This window comes from Haliotis rufescens, unplaced genomic scaffold (genome assembly GCF_023055435.1).
Source record: "Haliotis rufescens isolate VD_foot unplaced genomic scaffold, xgHalRufe1.0.p SCAF_5, whole genome shotgun sequence".
NCBI lineage: Eukaryota > Metazoa > Mollusca > Gastropoda > Lepetellida > Haliotidae > Haliotis > Haliotis rufescens.
In genome coordinates, this window is record NW_025964223.1 from 6448762 (window position 1) to 6474173 (window position 25412).

Below are 25412 nucleotides of genomic sequence, written 5' to 3' on the forward strand. Positions count from 1 at the left end.
AGTGCAGATAGATTTGAAGACACACACATAGAGCGATGTATGTGAAGACACACACACACAGATAGATTGATGTGAAGACACACACAGATAGATGGCTATGAAGACACCCCACACACAAAGACAGATAGATGGATGTGAAGACACAGAGAGATAGAGAGAGATGGGTGTGAAGACACACAGATAGATTGATGTGAAGACACACAGATAGATTGATGTGAAGACACACAGATAGATTGATGTGAAGACACACACAGATAGATGGATGTGAAGACACAGAGAGAGATAGATGGATATGAAGACACAGAGAGATAGAGAGAGATGGATGTGAAGACACACACAGAGATAGATGCGTGTGAAGACACACAGATATATGGATGTGAAGACACAAACACAGATAGATGAATGTGAAGACACACACACAGATAGATGAATGTGAAGACACACACACACAGATAGATGAATGTGAAGACACACAGATAGATGGATGTGAAGACACAAACACAGATAGATGAATGTGAAGACACACACACAGATAGATGAATGTGAAGACACACACACACAGATAGATGAATGTGAAGACACACAGAGAGATAGATGAATGTGAAGACACACAGAGAGATAGATGAATGTGAAGACACACAGAGAGATAGATGATATGAAGACACACAGAGATAGATGGATGTGAAGACACACAGGGAGGTAGATGGATGTGAAGACACACACTCAGATATATGGATGTGCAACAGAATATTATCCGGATACAGTGTTAAGTGCGTCGCATACATACATGTTATACATACATTTCAAGCCAGTCATTTCATTCAAATATGGAGAAGACGAAAGAAATATTCATTGATATATGTCCATATAGGTAGCACGAGCTTGGGTGAAGGTAAAGTGATTGAAGGAATACGTTTTCATTGTTAAACGCCACTTTGGAATAGAAAGTTGGCGTCAGAAACAATCTACTTTCGTTTCCTTATATCTATGTGTATGTCTTCATATCCTCATATCTATGTGTGTGATTATATATCCTTATATCTTTGTGTGTGTCTTTATGTCCAAATATCTGTGTTTAGTGTAATATTGCTGACTGACTTTCAAATAAAAGGTCTCTGCATATGCTTATATCTACGTGTGTTGTCATATCAATATAGAATGTGTGTCTCTTCATATCGTTATATGTGTGTGTCTGCACATCTACTTATATCTATGTATTCATGTCCTTATGTCTACCTGTGTGTCTTCATAACTCTTACAAACTTCATATCTGTGTGCGTTTCTCCATATCACACATCCACAACGTGTGTATGTCTTCATATCGTCCATCAATCTGTCTATCTCACATCCATCAATAATTTGCTGGTATATCTATCTTTTTTTAATATACATCAATATTTATATTCGACAAAGTGAAAAGAAGATGTAACGATAGGTCACGCGAAAACTCAAATCTATATCTTCAACACTGGCATTTCGTCGTTAACCAATGTCAACATTACTTGACACTCGTCTTTATAAAACAGCAATTCAGCCGCTTACACATAAGTAGGTCTCCATTTGCATCATAACCTATTGTTTCCGTTTCAATTTTCCTCAGAAACATTAATTATTCTACATCGCTATCTGACTCCAACCTTGTCCAGAAACGACGTGTTCTTGAAAACATGAAGATTCAGGCACCATTCGAGACATCTGCATACGCTGTTGTATGTCAACCACTCGTCATCAGCTTACAAACCAAATTCTTCCACCAACATAATTTCATTATATTCATTCCTTTGAAGTACCAGCAGACATAATTATCTCGGTCAGGGGTTCAGCGTGCCGCTGACCGACTTGACACCAAGCAGTGCACCAGGTACACTACCCCCCAGCATCTCGACCCTGCACGTTCTTTATGGAGGTATTTCTTTCATCGTTTCTCAGCAAAATAAGGTTGGTCTCTCCAGTAGGGTCGGAACTAGCTATACACGCAGTGGCCCAGTGACAGAACTACCGAGCCTGCCCAGAAACGACCATTTGGAGAATGTCTTTAACATGCTCAGGTTGAAACGAACGTTTCTGATGCCAACTTTTTACTTCCAAAGTGGCGTTAAACCATGAAAACGTATTCCTTCAATCACTTTACCTTCACCCAAGCTGGTGCTACCTATATGGACATATATGAATGAATATTTCTTTCGTCTTCTCCATATTTGAGTAAAATGTCAGGCTTGAAATGTATGTATCAAAAGGAAGATTTTGCGACGCACTTAACACTGTATCCCACTGTGACGCCTATCTAACAGGATAATAATCTGTTGCACACAGTGAAACCCCGTTAGTCCGTAAATCTCGCTTTCCGTTCGATAAATGTATGGCATGTCTTTATATGCTGGTACTACCTACCTACGTGGGTTTACCAAACACATATCAAACGTTTTAACCTTAAATATATACGTATATGAATCCTAAGACTGTGACCTTGAATCGAATGAGCCTGTTTAAATTAAGCAATTTATATAACTTATTACTAATGAGTTCATTCTAGGGTAGATAAGACATTAATTAATAGTCAAAAAGTAAAGAAATATGTATTTCCATATCTTAAACGAATAATAATACCAAGGACAGTTGGAGCTATAAAAATACAAAACTACTTTATTTCCTGTATGTACACATAAATATTATGTACAACGTCACAATACTAGCACAGCTAGTTCTTCTGGGCACTGCTTGGCACACAGCACTGATACCGCCCACATACGTCCTTCAGCATCCAATCAGAGACGTCGTTGTCTGTGCATCGGAACCTGCACCAGCCGCCATCTTGCCCACAGTGATGGTCGTCTGAAGCTGACAAAAACAATACATTACAAACGATTGCGAGTGGTTGCAACATACTCGGGTCTACAGGGAAGGTGCGCACTTATGCCCCTTCTTTATCAATCCAAACATTTATATATTCGGCAATTTTACAACTGATCAGGTGTACTAAAACCAAACAATAATGCTCCTTCCCTTGCTACTGCCAAATGTTGGCAGCGGTGGTCAAGAAGGGGAGAGAGCCTCGAAGATGACCCCCAAAAACGACCCAAAAAAACCAACCTTCAGCTGGCACCACGAAGGCTTATGTTGATAAAATACAGGATATGATTTAGGATGATCGACGACTCACCACACGTCACATAGACAATACATCTATCATGAGAAATCCGGAGGAATGCACTGGCATTACATAGGTTTCAGCATGCTGGGTTACAAGGCTTCTGGCCTGATCGCAAACGTTCAGGCTCATCATCTTTCATGGGAATCTACGTCGTTAGGAAGCAAACTCAGTTGATTTTGTTGAGCGATTTGTACCCATGGATGAGTCTTAGGTTCACCACTATCAGGCAGGACTAAACAGCAGTCTACATACATATGTTATTCCACCACAACCTGTTTTATACTGCTATCTTGGAAAGCAACATATAATTCAAGTTGTAGGAATATTTACAAACAAACAGTGACGTAATATATTCCTCACCAAACTTTGTTTACTAACAGAATTCCTATTTTGATGTTGATTTTCAACGTGAACATCGATCCATGAAATGGGAAGGAGATTTTAACTATTATGCAAGTCCATGTAAAAACGGTACTGCTGTACCATGTGGGTCAGACTGCTGTACCATGTAGGTCAGACTGCTGTACCATGTGGGTCAGACTGCTGTTATGTACCATGTGGGTCAGACTGCTGTACCATGTGAGTCAGACTGCTGTACCATGTGGGTCAGGCTGCTGTACCATGTGAGTCAGACTGCTGTACCATGTGGGTCAGACTGCTGTACCATGTGGGTCAGACTGCTGTACCATGTGAGTCAGACTGCTGTACCATGTGGGTCAGACTGCTGTACCATGTGAGTCAGACTGCTGTACCATGTGGCTCAGACTGCTGTACCATGTGAGTCAGTCTGCTGTACCATGTGGTCAGACTGCTGTACCATGTGGGTCAGACTGCTGTACCATGTAGGTCAGACTGCTGTACCATGCGGGTCAGACTGCTGTACCATGTAGGTCAGACTGCTGTACCATGTGAGTCAGACTGCTGTACCATGTGGGTCAGACTGCATGCCTCGGGTGGTCCTTCGGAATGCAACTCCTACTTCAAAACGAAGATTCATTCACAAACATCACCAAACAATGTTCAGTAAAGTTGGAAGACCCATCACGAACCCATCTCCATGCATTATATCTTATCGTATTTTGATAATTGATCCTGAATTTTAATGTACCTTTACAGCTAATACATACAGCGCATGCTATCATGCCAAACTGAAAACGTCCTTAAAAAACCCTTTATGGATTGATTATTGTTGGAGAGATACAACAGAAACTATCGACACAAGTCAGCCAGCATAGATCGTGCATCAACAAAAATGTTTCCAATTGGTTCTACCAACATTTCTGAAAATCACTCCATTCTTTGCACGGAAATCTACCATCCATCTAATACCCCTTTATGCAGTCGACCTTATAGAATGTCCAGAGACTGCTGTGTACAGCAATGCAATATGGATGTAATGACAACATAAACGACTTGGCAGTCGAACAAGTCAAAATAGGAAATTGCATCGGACATCATTTTTGTAACTCATTTTGGAAATGTCCCCCACATGTCTACTGTAAATCCTTTCGAAAACATCACTGATGCCATGAATGCTGTAACACTGAGCAAACAACTTCTGAGCAAGAGTTGTATGACGCTATTTGAAATCTTGGTAGAAAGAGCATGCTCGATTATACCTCAAAAGTTGATAAATGTAAGCACCAAGGACTGGAGCTGCAGGAATAATTCTCGACATAAAGGGGAAGTTGACTGTTGGAAAGTTGAAATCCTCGCTCTTGTCATACCATCTTGCCGACAGTGTTTTGTCACTCTGAATCTCTATGCATATATCTAAATATGAAACAGATGAAACCGTCTAACTGGTCTCCTGTATGTCTAGTACAATTTGCTATTTGATGATTATTGAACGATATCGGATCATCGATATACCTGAAGCTTAGGTTTAAATTCTTGACCAAATTACCTTGTTCTGACCTTGCCACTCCGACCAGAATTCTGATTCATATGCATAAAGAAGCTGATCCGAAAGAAAGGAAGCACAATAGGTGCCCATGGGGATGCCTACTTCTTGCCTAAATCTCTTACCCCAAATAATACATAGATGTTATCAATGAGGAAGTCCAGCATTTCACATATTGTTTTCTCAGTGCGCTTCAGATGACATTTGCTTTCATTCTTGATAAATTGACCTGAAAACAAACTCCAGGATGTGTTGTCTGATGTCCAGCACGCCAACCTCACATGTGGTATTGTTCATTAGCGACTTAAGTAGATTGTGCCCCCATCATGCCTCTTTCTTCAGCTTGTTGTATCCGCCTCAGATTGCCTTCTACGACGTACTGTCATCACAGTTGAGAAATATATGCACCAACATTTTAAAGATATCTTTTGTCCGCTCCGGGAAAACCGGATGACTTCTTGTGTGTACGGATTGTAGTGAGTGGTGACGAATAGTACATGAACTAATCAAGGTCAGTCACCGTTGTGATGTGGTCACACGGAACCGATGAAGGACGTAACGTTATACAAACAAGAGATGAAAGGGTTACATCAGGATATTGCTGAACTACTGCCGATGTGTCTACATCTTAAATCATTCACACTCTAATATGGTTAACACTGAAATAGGATGACGAATGCTATCTTCACTTGCAATATTATACAAAGTCATATATTTTGTCAAAGCCACCTTACTTCTGCAATTTCAGGTGTTTTGATGTGGTCTGCAGCAACTACGTGAATCAACTACATCAACATCATTGATACTGCCCTTATTATGGTTCCATTCGCCGCTGTGGTCGATATCTGAGTAGTTATATTCTGAATGATCATTCCATCAAAGCTACGGTAATTGATAGGGTTCTCGTCTGATACATTAATTCTTTTATAACGATACCATTCAATATATTTACAGGCCGCTGCCTCTTATCTCGTCAGATCATCTCTAAAGGAGAAAGCTGCCCCTTTGAAATCATGATGCCCACGGAGCTTCAGTGTTCAAGGTTGAAAGTTCTTTCACTACTTCACGGATCAAATAAAATCGTTCATACGTTTGATAAGCTCGCACGGTATCTATATCATGTAAAGTTAAGGAGTGTGTGTGAGCGTGTGTGTGTGTGTAAATGTGAATGTGTATATGTGTGTGAGAGTGTGTGTATGTGTGTGCATGTGTGAGTATATGTGTGTGTCTGTGAGTGTGAGTGCGTGTGTATGTGTGTCTTTGTGAGTGAGCGTCTGTGTCTTTGTGAGTGTGAATGTGTGTGTCTATGTAAGTGCGTGTGTATGTGTGTGTCTGTGAGTGTGTGTGTGTGAGTGTTTGTGTGTGTCTGTGAGTGAGTGTGTGTGATTGTGTGTGTGTGTGTGTTTGGGTGTGTCTGTGAGTGTGTGTGTGTGTGATTGTGTGTGTGAGTGTATATGAGTGTATGTGTGTGTTTGTGAGTGAGTGTGTGTGTGAGTGTATATGAGGGTATGTGTGTGTGATTGTGTGTGTGAGTGTATGTGTGTGTCTGTGAGTGTGTATGTGTGTGTATGTGTGCGAGTGTGTATGTGTGTGCATGTGTGAGTGTATGTGTGTGTCTGTGAGTGTGTGAGTGATTGTGTGTGTGAGTGTTTGTGAGTGTATATGTGTGTCTGTGAGTGAGTGTGTGTGAGTGTGTATGTGTGTGCATGTGTTAGTGTATGTGTGTTAGTTAGTGAGTGTTTATGTATGTGTGTGTGTCTGTGTGTGCGAGTGTGCATGTGTGTGCATGTGTGAGTGTATGTGTGTGTCCGTGAATGTGTGTGTGTATGTTTGTGTGTGAGTGAGTGAGTGTGTGTCGCCTATTACGACCACCACAGCTAGCCGGTGACCAATTCTAACCTGGAATTCCCAGGCGTTAAATAGAGTGTCTGCTCCATGTTTTGGTGACCATTTCCAGTGAAGGTATTGAGGCTGTTACTTGAACATCGAGCAGACTCATCACTCATCACAGTAATCCTCACTTCACTGCCACGAATATTGAAACTCGTCTCGAACACGTGCATATCACATGACACAAACTGACGTCAGCTAATAATAACTTATCTATAACCGAAAATAACCTTCTGTTGGCATAGTTGCAAAACAAAGTATATGCCTTTTGGCTGTTATGCGGAGAGTAACCTGTCTTCAAAGCCGCCCGTTGGGATGTAACAAAACCTTATTATGAAGGTAACAGAATAAACCGAGCAGATGCGAGTTTCCCTATTGGCATATTGAATGTTTTGCACAGGAGAATGGCCTTGATTGACTTGTTGTACATATAATCATAATTTATTCCTACCAAATATCACCAATCAAGCTGAACCAAACGCACATACTTGAAACACGAGGAATTCTAATACAGAATTTGAAATATCGGGCAAAATGGGTGAGTCAATGTTGTTTACGCATTGCATACTACCAGTGTATGATAGCAGGAACAACATTCCACGCCGTCGTGTGCGATCACACACGATGTGACCGCCGGAGTAGGAGTGAGGTGCTTGTTATCTGTAATGTGAGGAGTGAGTGAGTGAGTGAGTGGGTGAGTGAGTGAGTGAGTGAGTGAGTGAGTGAGTGAGTGAGTGAGTGAGTGAGTGAGTGAGTGAGTGAGTGAGTGAGTGAGTGAGTGAGTGAGTGAGTGAGTGAGTGAGTGGGGTTGACACATTTTACTGATCGTTGAATGGAACCGGGACCATGACGTGAACAGGAAACACTAAAACCACAAAGTTTCGCTTCTTCCCTTTGTTCTGTGGGACATCTCGACGGTGACGGTGATCAAGCAACAAGTGTTTATTGACCTTTATGAATGCAAGAGAGTGAGTGAGTTTGGTTTTACGCCGCTTTTAGCAATATCCCAGCAATATCACGCCGGACACCAGATATGAGCTTCACACATTGTACCCATGTCGGGATTCGAACCCGGGTCTTCGGCGTGACGAGCGAACGCTTTAACCACTAGGCTACCCGACCGCCCGAATGCAATAGATTACACCTACATACACGTATAGTAGTAAGACATAACCCTTCCCATATCATACCTGCTGTTTCAAACGTTTAAGACTGTATCTTTCAGAATTATTTCCTAATTGTGATTGAAGTGATCGATAGTTAATCCTTTATAATATAAATTTAATGTATTTTAGATATAAGGGACAAAACCCTTTCCATAATCATAAAAATATATCTCGATGTACAATTCCAACTATACCATACGCATGTGTTTGTGAATCACTATCAAAATATGATGTGCTCCCGAAAAATGTGTGTATCCTGACCCACCGGTTGCTCCCGTCACAAATACATGCAAAAGCAAGTCACGTGTTCAGCTGAACAAACACAGGAATATGGCAAAATAAGGAAATGCTGTCAGAAACAGCCACCAAAAGCGACAAAACCCATTCGATGATGATAAAAAAGCTCTGATTGTCGATTGTACGATTCCGACTATATATGAATAGCTATCAAATAGTGATGCAAACATGTGTTCCTGAAACGATTTGCGTATCCTGACCCACCGGTGCCACCCGTGACAAACACATGCACAGGCGGGTCAACTGTTTACCTGAAAAGCACAAGAGAACATATGGTACAATATGGTAAACTAGGAATCGGACATCATTTTTGTCACTGATGCGTCAAATATGGAAATGCCTTTTACATGTCTACCGTAAAACGTTTCAAAAGCTTGACTGTCCAATAGGGAATTGCATAGGACATCAATTTTGAGAAGGAATACCCCCTGTAGGGATTACGGGTCAGAATAGGTCCCCAGTATCGCATGTTTATTGCAAGAGATGACAATGAAGATCGCTTAGTCAGGCGCTGTTAATTGGATGATTGCATTATGGCTTTAGCTTGTTTAGGAATATTATCTGTATCATACATTATCTTATGTATCATTTACAAGGAGTGTGTTACAGATACAACATCGACATCCCTATTTGTGTTGTGTGTGAAGCCAATTGCTGGTGTCTCTACGACATGTGATTGAAGGAATATTGCTACAAGCGGCGTGTAAATACAGTAAACTACGGTTATAACGAACACGCTTATAACGAACTGACGGATATAACGAACTTACTTTTTTGGTCCCGACTATTTGCTGTAATTATGCTGTATATATGCTTATAACGAACTACGGTTATAACGAACTAAAATTAGTAGTCCCTTTGAGTTCGTTATAACCGTACTTTACTGTAGTTGAATCTGGCCCACAAAAGCCAGTGTTTGATCTCAACTTTCCACGCCTTCGGGTGACGATGACCCATGGTCAGCTGGAATATACACTGTTACCACCAGAACCTGGTTTTAATTGGTTCTTAACATTAGTTACAAAGGCCCCACTCTGCCTCGCGATCCTCACGTGGTCCTCTGGGTGATGCCACGATCAGGTGAAACAAAAAACCAGGAATAATACACTGAATGCTGCTTAATCCTACAGTTACCCGTGATGCGACCCATAATCGAGTCTGAATCAGACAAACCAGTGACCAACTATCCAAGCCATGATGACACGCCATTCATCAGATCCCGAAAACTCGATCTAAAACACTCGCTTCTTAAGCCAATAGAGGTGAGGTGAAATTGGGATTTACTTCGCGTTCAATATTATTGCTTTTCTGTGGCGACTAGTCTGTCTTACAGACCCTAAAACAAATAAAAACAAATACAGCCCCTGCAAGTCTATAATGCTTGGCAAGTCTAGATTACTGCAGTATCTGAAAATGAAGAGAGTCACTGGGCTCCCTTTTATCATATTTTTATTAAGATAACTGAAAAACTGTTTTTTGCTGTACGATATGTTCATTTCAGAGACTAGATGTTAGTCTATGTAGCGACATACATGCGCGTTTGTGTGTGACTGCTTGTAGTCCTGATTAATGCCGATTTTATTGTGTAAGCCTACCGAGATACCATGCCGCAGTTAATATGGATACTCCACTCACGGAACAGTATACAGACTCCGAGCCGACCAGTCCTTGTTTTAGCCTCTTAATGCCGAGCGCCAGAGAGGGTAACAACAATCTCGCGGCGGGGGATAGAACCACCGACCTTCCGCTCTCCAGACACACGCTCTATTAAACACTACACCACGGAGGCAGCATCAGGCAAAAGAGTGCATTGGGCATATTGTATTCTAACCCCGCGGGACCCCGTAGGGGAATCCGACATACGAAACATACATTCATCTCTAACTTCAGCACATATGCACAGTACATGTGCTTTATCTAGTAGTATTCTCAGGCGACGTTGCACATCAATGATCGATGCTGCAAGCCAAATTATGGAAATTATATGAGTTTGAGTTTGACAAACGCTAAGCGTTAAACGCCCAAACGTGCAATCCTTAATAGTTGCCAAGAAGTAGTACAAATATCCTTTGGAAATATTGAGTGTTACAGTAAAGTTCATACATTGCCTTAAACATGACTGTATTAAAAAAGGTTGCCACTAATTATGAAAAGAACTCAGATAATTATCACCAAATTGGGTAGAAACATCAGTTTCAAATTATGATAATTTTAGGCCATTTTTACATTTGTTAAATTAACTGACTTGTGTCCAGTGTGTTTAATGCATCGGTTGAAACATTTTATATTTGTTCATTATTCTCTGTATCCTAAGGGCACTACAAACATGACAAACGATTTGTAATGATTACCTTATCATAAATAAGGTGTAATGTAATAATTTTGTTCGCCTACATTATATCCTGCCTTATCGTAAAATATTGGCAAATGAATAAAATAACTGGGTCAAAACAAACACTTTGCTAAAGTCTGGAAATTGAAAGAGACTAAAATTCCATACTATCTACCAGTTGGTATTCCTCCAGTTAATGAGATTGTACCTTCCGTCGAGGAACCATACTTCTGTCCCCACTGTGATCATTCCGTGCTCTTCTATTAGGAATGAAGCCCCGAAAGAACAAAGTTCAGCTAGTTCGATAAAAGAGATATTTAAATTTCTTCAGTTAGACTTGGTAAAAACTAATTTGGAATAATTTGAAGCCGGTTTTATCTATTATCCATACTCCATTTATATAACAATTCATGTTTTATGTCGATGTTAACATTTTCTTTAAGATAACAAAAAGCGACAAAACCCAAATTATAAGACATCTCAGCTGAAGGCCGAGTCCAGTGTACCATTCTGACTATCATTCCAAATAATGATACTACCACCTGTGTTTCCGAAACGATGAGCGTACCTCCAATCCATGTTTACTTTGGAACAGTTCTGGATAATCATATATATAAGCAATGATTGAACCAATCCATAATTGGAAACTGAGGGATCAATACGAATGACCAATGATCAGATATTTACATTATTGTAATCAATACAGTCAGTGAAGGTCAATCAAAAGTATTGACCTGGATTAACGCTCACGTCTTCAATAAAGCAAACATGGGCTCTGGTTCGTTAGGGAATTTAAACACGGGGACACCCAATAGGGTATTGGCGCTAATGATGAATGCTTCTAATCAGATTCTTGCTGTGGCCATTCCTTTCATCTTCTTCCCTGACAGGAAGTGTCTAATGCTACACATTATCCTTGTAGAAGAAGATGCTTGGGCATCCTTTGGACTAGAAAAAATTACCCTAACATGCAGGGTCTTATAACTACAATACAACTGTGCTTAGTCAGTGAGTCACTTTCTGAAGATGGTTGACAATAAAGGAACATACTTGACTTAATGAAAATCTTTAACACGAAACTCCTAGGCTTAACCCGCCGAGTTATTGTCACAGGTATCACGCCCAATGAAATCTGTGATGGCGGGTGATCGAGACTGACTGTTCTCTGGCCTTGACGTTATATAGTCCACTTTTGTAGCTTTGAACTTTGCAGACCTTCTGAAGCACACGTCAACACCAGAGAATTGCCAGTCTCGATTATTTGGATTCCAATTGACGTAAATTTTAAAATAGCGTGAAAATGATAGGAATGGATCACCAGATGTTCATGAAACTGGAAAGCATATCCTACAATGCCGGTAGCACCCGCAACTCACACACCCCGCCACTCACACACCCCGCCGCTCACACACCCCGCCACTCACACACCTCGCCACTCACACACCCCGCCACTCACATATCCCGCCACTCACTTACCCCGCCACTCACACACCCCGCCACTCACACACCCCGCCACTCACATATCCCGCCAATCACATATCCTGCCACTCACACAACCCGCCCCTCACATATCCTGCCACTCACACACCCCGCCACTCACATATCCCGCCAATCACACACCCCACCACTCACAAATCCCGCCACTCACACACCCCGCCTCTCACACACCCCGCCACTCACATATCCCGCCACTCACACACCCCGCCACTCACATATCCCGCCGCTCACACACCCCGCCACTCACATATCCCGCCACTCACACACCCCGCCTCTCACACACCCCGCCACTCACATATCCCGCCTCTCACACACCCCGCCGCTCACACACCCCGCCACTCACATATCCTGCCACTCACACACCCCGCCACTCACACACCCCGCCACTCACATATCCTGCCACTCACACACCCCGCCACTCACACACCCCGCCACTCACACACCCCGCCACTCACACACCTCGCCACTCACACACCCCGCCACTCACACACCCCGCCACTCACACACCCCGCCACTCACACACCTCGCCACTCACACACCCCGCCACTCACATATCCCGCCACTCACACACCCCGCCGCTCACATATCCCGCCACTCACACACCCCGACATTCACATAACCCGACACTCACATAGCCCGACGCTCACATAACCCGCCACTCACACAACCCGCCCCTCACACACCCCGACGCTCACATAACCCGACACTCAGATAGCCCGACACTAACATAGCCCGACACTCACATAGCCCGACACTCACATATCCCGCCACTCACTCAACCCTTCACTCATATAACCCGCCACTCACACACCCCGCCCCTCACACGCTCCGACGCTCACATAACCCGACACTCAGATAGCCCGACACTAACATAGCCCGACACTCACATAGCCCGACACTCACATATCCCACCACTCACACACCCCGCCTCTCACACACCCCGCCACTCACATATCCCGCCTCTCACACACCCCGCCGCTCACACACCCCGCCACTCACATATCCTGCCACTCACACACCCCGCCACTCACACACCCCGCCACTCACACACCCCGCCACTCACACACCTCGCCGCTCACACACCCCGCCACTCACACACCTCGCCACTCACACACCCCGCCGCTCACATATCCCGCCACTCACACACCCCGCCGCTCACATATCCCGCCACTCACACACCCCGACATTCACATAACCCGACACTCACATAGCCCGACGCTCACATAACCCGCCACTCACACAACCCGCCCCTCACACACCCCGACGCTCACATAACCCGACACTCAGATAGCCCGACACTAACATAGCCCGACACTCACATAGCCCGACACTCACATAGCCCGACACTCACATATCCCGCCACTCACTCAACCCTTCACTCATATAACCCGCCACTCACACACCCCGCCCCTCACACGCCCCGACGCTCACATAACCCGACACTCAGATAGCCCGACACTAACATAGCCCGACACTAACATAGCCCGACACTCACATATCCCACCACTCATATATCCCGCCACTCACATACCCCGACGCTCGCATATCCCGCCACTCACTCAACCCTTCACTCATATAACCCGCCACTCACACACCCCGCCACTCCCATAACCCGACGCTCACACAACCCGATACTCACACAACCCTTCGCTCGCATAACCCGACGCTCATATAACCCGCCACTCACACACCCCGCCACTCATATAACCCGCCACTCACATATCCCGCCACTCACACAACCCTTCACTCTCATAACCTGGTACTCACATAACCCGACACTCACAAAACCCGACACTAACATAACTCGACACTAACATAACCCGACACTCACACAACCCGACACTCACACAACCCAACGCTCACATAACCCGACACTCACATATCCCGCCACTCACACACCCCGACACTCACATAATCCGACACTCACATATCCCGCCGCTCACACAACCCTTCACTCGCATAACCCGACACTCACATAACCCGACACTCACACAACCCGACACTCACACAGCCCTTCACTCGCATAACCCGACACTCACATAACCCGACACTCACATAACCCGACACTCACACAACCCGACTATATTCTCCGTTCCACGCTTGTAGCCATACACTGATAGCCTGACATAACATTTGTACGTATTCCGTTTGTCTATTACACGTGATACCTTTCATGCACATACGCCGAGAGTGATACAGTGTGGCTTCCACTAAGCCATTATTCCAACAATAACCCCAAAAAATAAATTTCGCGAACAAACTACCAATACGTTATCACTTGAGAGACACAGAAACAGAAACACCCCAAGACAACTTGTAAACATACCCACGTAACAGCATAATCGCACTCAGCGTCACAAGCACATGCATTAATATAAACAGGCTGATATCCCTCCCTAAATATCATCTTTTGATGATAAATGATAATCAGTGCGTGATATGATGTTGTCATTGGTAGAATGCACAAACTGAAACAGAGGAAGCAGTAATGGAACAAACCCATTCGGCCCCAGTCAGATGTCATCCTAAGTCTGGCTGCCCTACATGAAAAGTGTTGTAGTTGTTACCACCAACAGATAACACAACCATTATATGTAAGCACCACTACATTGACTGTTTGATCAAAGAAATTGGTAAAAGTGACATTTCACATAATGCTTCATATAAGGTTAGTATGGTAACTGGGGGAGAAATCTGCCAAAACCATGCATCAGTACTGTCAACTTTTGACTTGACACTAAATCCCTATCTCAAAGATTAACCATACATTGTACTCCTTAATACAATCAAGAAAAGACTTTCAATAACCATCAAATAACCAATTCCCTTCTGCTGATTTACCCTTATGAGTCAGAAATAAAGGAGACCAGTGAGACCGCTCCATCTGTTTTATATTAAGCTTCATGCATAAAGATTCAGGGTGACAAAACACTCCCCACAAGACTGCATGGCAAGAGGGGTGACTTCAACTTTCCGAACGTCAACTTCCCCTTAATGTCGAGCAATATTCCTGCAGCTCACTAATGTGACCAATTATCAAATGTCCTCCACATGTCTACCGTGAAACTGTTTTGAGAGCTTTACGAAGGCCTTGAATGCCATAACCGTGATCGTCTAGCAGATAGAGCGTCTTCCCGGGGAGCGGAAGGTTGGCGGTTCGAGTCCCGGTCGCGTCATACCAAACGACGTTAAAAGATGGTGCTTGTTGTTACCCTGCCTGCGTCGGCGTTATGGGGATAAACCAAGGACTGTTCTGCTCGGAGTCAGTAAACTGTGTCTGAGAGGGGTATTCATGTTAAACTGCGGCATGGTATTTCAGTGGGCTAGTACTATAAACTAGCAGAACTCCGGAATATAAGTGCCGCATATAAGAGTTTTAATCTTGAACGCGACGAAGTACCATATTTCAAATCACTTTCTCAAACGGTCTTCGTGGAGGGAGCATGTTGGGTGAACTGCGGTACTCATGATTGCCACGACATTGCCTGTATTCATGTCACGCCAGTAAATGCTCTACGAAAATATCTGGAAAAATATATTTTCCATTAAAAGACTTTTTTCGATAAATCTAAAACCAAATTTTAGAAGTACATAAAACCCTTTGGGCTGTATCTCGTTCACGTGGGTTAACAATGTCCTGTCTGTAATAGACTTCCATGGCGCCTGTGGCCTAGAGAAGCAACAGATTACACCTCACACACAGCTTTAATGAAAGGATTAGGGAGGATGATAGGCCATGGTGAGAAGGTCTAGGGGGTAAACGGCTGAGAATAGTACTCTTACACTAGTGTGTTCCCCACACCCGAGACAAGCGGTAGAGCGACGTCAGAAAAATGAAAACCATGGGGTATGTGATCCTTATATAGAATGAGAGTGGGAGTTCCGAGAGTATGTGACTTACAGAATGAGGGAAACCATCTGGTAGAGAATATAAGGGTGAGATCACAGATTATGTGACTGTTACAGAATAAGAGAGGGAAATTCTAGAGTGGTTAAACGGTATATACACCTGGAAATTAATAAAGCACCACCCTTATTTTCATGAATGAGTCAATTTACTTGCGGCCTCGTGCAAAAAAAGTTCGAGCTAACATTATCCCATGTTTACTGCTAACAGAGTCAACAATCATGCAGAATACAAGGGTTTGAATTGGAACAATAATATTTGCTATCATGAATGATTCGCATTTTGAAAAAAACCACGTTATTTTCACCAAACACAAAGTGGGAATTACTATACTGAACAGCCCCAAACCAGTTTGTATTAACGGAACCCTAAACCAGTTTCAGCAGATACAAGAAATGCAGTTCTCGTCAATACACGATCGACTGCCGACAGATGCCTCCACACTCCATGAATCAGACGTTGTACTTGACATTGAGGTATTCTAGCCCACTCCGCATGCAGAGCAGCAGCAAGTTCACATAAGTTTGGAAAGGTGCACGGGTCTTTGTCGACCTGATGGCCTAAAATATCTCCAATATGTTCTATTGGATTAAGATCTGTACTTGTGGCTAAGGATGTGTCTCAATGGCATTCTGACGTAAGCATTCCAGAACAGCACGTGATCTATGAGGCGTAGCATTATCATCCATGAAGATGATATCGAGATACGTCAAGATTTCCATGCACAGTGATCAAGTCAAGTTAACAATTAAATGAAACACATACCAATACTATTATCGATTTCAACCAAATGATTGGGTCTCTATATGTTGTGTACAGTCACGACTGTATTTGCTTGCCTCCAGACACGTGTAACATGTGTAACAGAATCTGACTTTCATCAGAAAAATGGACTCCATATTTCAGTTTCGACGCTGATTAGATCAAACCAAACGAACCGATTTAGGGACCTGATTTAAAAAGGGACGTTGGATTGGTCTTCTAGCTTTGTATCAGGCAGTTTTTAGACGATTTCTGGTAGTTCTGGTTGAAATGGCTCTTTCTGGTATGAGAAAAGGGTCACTATCTAATACATAAATATCATATAATAAATATACATCTGTCTCATTGTCAAAACTTATCATTCTTTGACATTTTATTTAGGTAGCGTTTAATAAATTTCCAGGTGTATAAAGACAGAAGGGAGATTGTATAATGGTTGAACGTAAGACAATAAGAGAGGGGATTCTTGAGTGGATGGGCGTTAGAGAATGAGAAAGGAACTTCTAGAGTCTGTGGACGTAAGAGAATGAAAGAAAGGGGATTCAAGAGACGGTGGTCGTTAGAGAATGAGAAAGGAGATTCTAGAGTGGATGGACGTTAGAGAATGAGAGAAGGGGATTCTAGAGTGGATGGACGTTAGAGAATGAGAGAAGGGGATTCTAGAGTGGATGGACGTTAGAGAATGAGAGAAGGGGATTCTAGAGTGGATGGACGTTAGAGAATGAGAGAAGGGGATTCTAGAGTGGATGGACGTTAGAGAATGAGAGAAGGGGATTCTAGAGTGGATGGACGTTAGAGAATGAGAGAAGGGGATTCTAGAGTGGATGGACGTTAGAGAATGAGAGAAGGGGGATTCTTGAGTCGCTGGACGTTAGAGAATGAGAGAGAGGATTGTAGAGTCGGTGGACATGAGAGAATGAGACAGGGGATTCTAGAGTATGTGGACGTTAAAGAATGAGACAGGGGATTCCAGAGTGGATGGATGTAAGAGAATGAGAGAAGGGGGATTCTGGAGTCGGTGGACCTAAGAGAATGAGAGAAGGTGTTTCTAGAGTGGATGGACATTAAAGAATGAGAGAAGATGGATGGACGTTAGGGAATGAGAAAGGGGATTCTAGAGAATGAGAGAGGGTGATTCTAGAGTGGGTAGACGTAAGAGAGTGAGAGAGAGAATTTCTGGAGGGGGTGAACGTTAGAGAATGGGGGGGGGGGGGGGGGGGGGGGGTACCATAGTGTTTTTGCTCTTAATAAAGGGAGAGCGGGAATGGGAGATAAGAGAGGGCGGTTGTATTTAATCTTTTTCTGAGAAAGTTAGAAACATGAAAACATCTACATACTTAATCAGACAAGAATATTGTATGTTCAGGTAATTCGCAATGAGACTTTTATCGGTAAAAGTGAAATGTGGCGCCGTTTGCCAATGAGACGGAGTGAGTTGGGTTTAACGCCGCCTTTAACATCATTCCAGTTACTCGCGGCATGTTAGCTTAATGTGGGAGGAAAGCCCGAAGTGATGCAGGTCTCAGATGTTCACCACTTGCTGACAAACCTAGAAACATAATCGGGGCGAACCGGGATTCGAACCCACAATCATAGGTTTCTGGCGTGCCAAAGGGACTCAACTCTGCACAGCGAATGGCGGCGCCTTAAACTACTCGGCCACCCGTGCCCCCTCTGAGACGGAAGGGAACTAAATAAGGCAACTTACGTGCTGGGAGTATATTCGCCCTGTCCACTGTAGCTTGACCATACCTCCTGACCAGCCAGCCATATGTCTCTGGTCCAAGTGTAGAGTTGATGTAACGATTAGGAATAAGGAAGAGAAACAGCCCGTACCGGTCTCCTATATTCCGGTATCGCACCTGCCTACTGTCACACACGTGGCGTGCCAGGAAGAATATACAGACTAAGTTGCAGACCATGCGTATAGAGTTGGGCTCCTGCAAATAGAACATGTTTCAGGTTAATGTGTTTAAGCCACAGAATGAGTACGCTATTAGGCACGAAAGTCGAAGCCACACAATCATCCATGAGTGAGTGCGTGCGTGAGTGAGTGAGTGAGTGAGTGAGTGCGTGCGTGCGTGCGTGCGTGCGTGCGTGCGTGCGTGCGTGCGTGAGTGAGTGAGTGAGTGAGTGAGTGAATGAGTGAATTATTACTATATTACTGACTGTGTGTGACTGAGTATTGTATTACGCCGCTTTTAGCAATATTCCAGCAATATCACGGCGGGCCGACGGCGTGAGGAGCGAGCGCTTTAATTACTAGGCCACCCCACCGCGCAAGCTCCTGCGTTCATACACACTTTTGCCCCCAGTCTATGAAGGTTCAAACATCAATTGGACTTCAAACTATGTCTAAAATAATACATACGTTCATAGGCTGAAGCCAGTCGCCGAAACACTACAAACTAAAGGTCAAAAACACAGCTGTGATCAAATACATCGCCGTCGAATAACCATTTCATTTTAGCCATCATGAAACATGGAAGTATACTTTCTTTTGCCGACAGTTAACATAAGTTAAAGTTAGATACATATTTGCAAACAATTGATATTGAAAGCCAAATTGCGAACTATGTAACTAATGTGAGCGCGTGAGGCGTATAGATAACGCCGCTTTTAGTTATACCATAAGTAACGTAAAAGAATCGAGCCCGGGCCTTCGGCGAGACGAAAGTACCCTTTAAACACCAGCCTACCATATTTCGTTATAACGACACGTATTGATGTTTATTCGGACGAATATTGTTAATGCATCTCTGAAATATTTATATTGTCTGAGCTGAAACCAGTAATAACAATAATGCTTCCATGTGGCCAAGGCAAATAAATGACGTGATGCATCCTGCGTTTAAAACTACATAGTCTACAACTATAGAACGCCAGCGCCTGAGAACAACATATTCCACTGGGCGTATACGGCCAAAAAGCAGTTAAAAAATATATGAATGGAACACTGGAAATCAGTGATGACACCAGGTGTTCGCGCAAAGGGTGAGCATTTCCTGCTCGACTGGTAGCACCCGCCACTCACACAATTTGCATTTATTAACTCCCACCTCCTATACGCATACCATGACATAATGTGTCGAAAACATTAATGTTATAGGTATAGTTTAGTCCAATTACAAATGATAACATTTCTTGAAACTAAACACTGAATGATTCAAACCCTGCCTTCCTAACGCTGATTATAATGCGTATATGATGAAATACACCAGCGGTTGACCAGCCTCCGCAAATGCAAACAGTTTTTCGTGAACAGTTTAGTAAATCATACTATTAAAAGCTCGGGATTAGATTCTAACTCACCATTATAACTTGAGTGCAGAGACAAGGGTAAACGCACACCTGCTTCGCTAGTTTTTGCTCATTTGTGACATCACAGAAAAAATCACCCCGAAGATGCGTAAACCTCAGACATATCAGCACGCGGCTTTAGTTCAAAGGCTCAAGTGAGCTTATCTTACAAGAGAGGGGGATGTCACGGACTGGGAATAAAGGGGGGTCAAACAATGGGGTTGGTGGTTAACGCAGATGTAAGCAGTTGGATTGGGAGGATAATCCCCTGTGAGGAAGCATCGCCTACTTGTAGGTGTTTGCAAGGGGAAGTATGTATACTTATCCTTTAGAAACTCACGTCGTTGCAGGGGAAAATGTCAGTGGAGAGTTGGGGGCGAGCACCATTCAGTTTTTCATTATGCAGGAAGTAAGGGCAATTAGAAAAGATTTTAAATATTTGGGGAAATACACATTTTCGCTAGGTGTAAAATGGTGGCTACGGTTTGAAGGAAATGTTTGAATTCACTTTTAATCTTTTTTTAATTTTTTTTTATGTGTTTGACCTTTGGGGGTTCAAAGTTCTCAAAAAGTTCAAAAAGGCATTCGCTGAAATTGTCACGTGTTTGTGGGTTGAGGATGAGATGTAAAGTCTGGAGAAAAGGTTTCGAAAATTGGGCGAGGATTTTATAAAATTGCAATTTATTATTGTCTTAAAATTACAAATTAAAATTACATTACAAAATGCACTATATCTTCAACATAACCTTGTATATAATAGACCTTATGTAAAGTGTAAACTATGTTTTCAACATACCCTTGTTGTATGCAATACACTATACAATCATGCCCTGGTCATGTTATAGCATCTGTGTACATGTGTAAAATGTTATAGTCTCGGATATACCAGGTCAATCAACTAGATATGGTTGTAAAATCGATCTTGTTTATTCTGAGGGACACACATGGAGATTTGTATCATGTCCTCAAATGTACAAGGACGTGTGATAATAAAATTTATAGCTAAAATGGATAGAATTATCATTAAACCGCCCACCTGTTATCAGAAATGAGCGGGCCACTGTAACTTGATAATGCCCTCATATTGCTTGACGACGGGCCATTATCACGCCCGTTAACGTTGTTAGATGACGTCATAGGGATAGGGATAGGTGACGTCACGTCCAATAGTGACGTCTTCAGGTTTGTTCTATGACGTTTCCATATTTGTAAAAGTGGTTCAGTGACATTCGTGTTGATTGCATTAAATGTTTCAAAACCGATATTGGTGTTTATCTTTATTTGCTCACAAATTCTATCAATTTTAGCTATAATAACGATAACGCTATTTTCCAGGGCATTATCATTTGTAGAAGCCCTCGGTCTTTTCAACTGCCCTCCTTCGTCGTTACCCTTATAGTATTACAAGCGCGCGCACACATACTCACACACGGTCCTCGCGCGTGCATGCACAGTCTTTATCTTGAATAATCAGTCTCGATTGTCTGTCGAAACATATTCCATTGACGTAAAAGCCAAAATAGCTGCAAAAATTATGTGGATAGATCACTGCAAATCGGTGATGACGCCAGGTGTTCTCGAAATGCGAAGCATGGCTTGTCTTACCGGGAACACTCGCCATACACTTAATTTGCATAAAAAAGAACAGTGTTTGTCCTGACGTCGCACAGCAGTGTCCCGCCATACGACGGCGGCTTTTAAACAAGGGAGATCAATCTCGTGTCGCAAGTATACTTGTTTATCTGCCTTGAACACCTCGTCCATCTCAGCCAATACTTCGGAAGAACTAGGGGGCACGGGTGGCCCCGTCGTCTAAGGCGCTAGTTGCGTCCCTTGGGCACGCCAGAAACCCTTGATTGGGGGTTCGAATCCCTGTTCGCCCCGATTATGTTTCTAGGTTTGTCAGCACCATACCCGTGGTCGTTGGTTTCACCGAAGTGGTAAACGCCGGAGACATGCGTCACCTCGGGCTTTCCTCACACATTAAGCTGACACGCTGCGATTTAACTTGAATATTGTTCAAAGCGGCGTGAAAAACTCACTCACTCACTCTGACGTCCTGAATTCTCCTGGTCTTTATACCCCATATCCTTCTAGCAACAGCATGCTATCGGCGACGAATTTCATCCTGAAGTCATTCTCAGTAGTGCGTTTTGAAATTACGTAATTGATATTTTCCTTAAATCTAGAAGTCTGGTTGAATGAGTTCATATCATACATGAATTGCTTCGTCGTTTATAGCCGGAATTTTGCCTATTGACGTAACTCGGATCAAACGTTTTCCACGTGACCAATCATCCATAACGGAATGACATCATATATTCAAAGGGTGGTGTAACTTTGATCAGGTTCCCGTTAATGATATTGAGACTTGTTTAAGACCCACAAAACACAAAATTCCTTTTTTGAAGATCTAAGTGCGCAGTGTTGAAATGAACTGGACAAGGAAAACAAATGCTTTTTATTGGTTTTTAATACTTTAAACTACAAATTGACTACAAATTCACATTCTTCCTGGTTCTTTTGGTGTGTTACACCTTAAGGGACATTTCGAAAAGGAAATAATTTGAGATCTTGAGTTTTGACCCCAATATATTATGATTGCTTCCAACCAAACCAGTCTTGTATTGACAATTGGTTTTCGTGTGTACGCAGTTAGAATGAGTGAGTGAGTTAAAATGTAACGCCGCATCGGCATTATTTCAGCCATATAGCGACGAGCTGATATATATTATACATTTGAGTCCTGAAATCAAAATTATATTTAAGAACAAATTTGTCAAACATATTTTAGCATAACAATAATATTTGCAACTGTTTTAAAATAAGCCACCAGCAGCCAAAGCTGGGATACTTCGCTTGGTATCATGGGGACTTGTGGTGCCCCAGCTTCCTGCACGAAGCCCCCCGCAGGATTCACGACATCATTTAAGCTACTGGTGGTTATGGAAAATACTAGCCAATATTAAAAACTGCTCCGCGACGAGTTGGCTTTTTAAAACACTGGTGGATGATAGCAACATTGATTTATGATAGGAATTGCATGTCACACAGGTGGTGCAATCATCTTGCAGTACTTTAACCTCCTGGACAGAGCCTTCGATAAGAGCATCACCCCGAATATTAAAACGAGCAATTAGGTATTCATATACAGAATTAAAATTTATGACACAGATCAATTTCTTTCAATTAGCTTAGGATGAGATGCACGCACACACGGGAACAAAAGATATTTCAGGTTAACTCTTTGATAATGTGAATCTCTTGCGATTGCAAAGTCCACACTGTCAAACAAATTATGCTTGACTGTGAACCTTTCATCACAAGGGATGCACTTAGGAGGTTCGTCCTCATTTGTTTTAAGCAGATATTAGCGGGAAAACTGACTGTGCCCAATACGAAATCGTAGGAAAACAACCTCATCATGTCTTGACCCCAAAACTGACCCATCAACGCAGGTGTTCACCACTTTAGAGAGACTATCAATATTTATGCTAAATAGAGTGACATAGGATGCTGCCTTGAGTGACGCCCTTATCAGACAGGGTAGGTCCACTCGTACTTGAAATTGTCTGTTGTTTAATAACTGTGGTATGAAGTGAGGTAATCTGCCCCACAATCCAAATTCATGCAAATCTTTAAAAATACCATGTTTCCATCATATGCCTTCCCAGGATAAAAAAAAAGATTGATACAGTATGTTGTTTGGTGACGATGGAATGGATTTTTTTACGAATAATTCTAAACGTACCAAACGGTCAATGGTACTTTTATCTTTTCGTAAACCATACTGGATGCCACTTAGGAGGTTATTGATCTCCAAGTACGAGACTAAACGATTTTTGGCTGTGCACTCCATGGTTTTACAAACACAGCTCGTAGATACTATTGGAGGGTAATTGGACGGATCTGTGTGATCCCGTCCAGGCTTTGGTAACAGAATGATAATATCATTGTGAAACGAAGGAGGAAAATTTTGGATTGTCCATATTTCATCCAATATATTAGAAGAGTTACCAAACATTAATCGGGCAAGTGTTTCAAGATCTGATACTGAATGTTGTCGGCTCCTGCTGCAGTGTCATGAGCTTGCCCTAGAGCAGTGTGCAGTTCATGGAGTGAAAATGTTTCATTGTTGTCCACGCCATTATCAGAGTAAGAATTGACCTTTTTGTTTCCTTGCTGTTTTTGGTATCTTTGAAAGTGAAGGTTAGAGTTAGAAGATGAGGAATGGTTTGCCAAAGTTTCACCAAGTTTGTTGGCAATTTCTGATTTAGTGGTTAATAGTGTTTTACCATCTTTGAGATGGTGAACTCCAGATTTTGATTCTTTGCCCTTAATCTTTTGATTCAGAATCATGCTTCGCACCTTGGACATGGGTGTGCGAGAATTAATTTTAGATACATAGTTTCTCCTGGAGTGACGTTTATTGTGATTAAAGGACTGTCTCGCCTTGTGCTTGTGATTTTCACATCATTCAGATTGTGCACAGTAGGGTGTCGGCGGAAATATTTCTCAGTTTTCTTCCTATTTTTTCTAGCATGTTTACAATCATTATCACACCATGGTTTACATATATGAGGGTTTGCAGAGGACTCAGGAATGCTTTCGTCTCCAATAGCATTTAATTAATCTGGAAATAGTTGTATAGGATCAGGAACAACTGTCATGTTTTAGTTTTTCAGTACATAGTGTTGTGAATAAAGACCAACTGGCTTTGTAAAGTTCCACCTTGCTGTAAAATCGGCCTCAAATAATAGTTAGGGATATTCACTGCGTAAGGGTCTCACGCGCAGGTTTCATCAAAACGTTTCTATTTCCAACCTTGTTTTAAACATATTTTATTGACATATATGGTCAACGGGATTGGGCAAAAATGATCCAACTTAGGTGGCCCTTTCCCTTATGTATATATACAGACATTGATTATATATATTCAAACCCAAGTAAACATACATTGCAGGATAATGAAATATCACTTATGTATATACGGGATATACTGGGGTAGAGGTTTTTAAAGTAAAAAAGTCAGTAAATTTGAAGTCTTTGGGTTCGTACTCGAGATTTCTTATTTTGACCCTTGTCTGTCTTTTTTCGAACGCGATAAGGCTCCGTCCTGCGTCACTTTGGGCTTCCGTCTCACATGGGGACGACAGCCCGAGTGATGGTCCCGAGTTCATGAACTCACTTGCAGGAGGTGGTGGTGC

General features: G+C 42.6%; 1 protein-coding gene across 1 annotated transcript; it reads right to left on the reverse strand.

The window, feature by feature from the left end:
- Nucleotides 1–2616: 2616 nt before the first annotated feature.
- LOC124133639 (big defensin-like) lies at nt 2617–20319 on the reverse strand. The gene is made up of 3 exons (XM_046498095.2): nt 20218–20319; nt 18614–18845; nt 2617–2838 (listed from the first exon to the last, which is right to left on the reverse strand). The coding sequence occupies exons 1-3, from the start codon at nt 20218–20220 to the stop codon at nt 2699–2701; spliced, it is 375 nt and encodes a 124-aa protein (XP_046354051.1). The 5' UTR covers nt 20221–20319; the 3' UTR covers nt 2617–2698.
- Between the last annotated feature and the right edge of the window lie 5093 nt (nt 20320–25412).

Excerpts from the sequence above, each read along its gene's own strand:
- LOC124133639 (XM_046498095.2), bottom strand. Across the intron at positions 2,839-18,613 it reads GGCGAATATACTCCCAGCAC|CTTCAGACGACCATCACTGT; the intron begins GTAAGTTGCCTT and ends TGTTTTTGTCAG.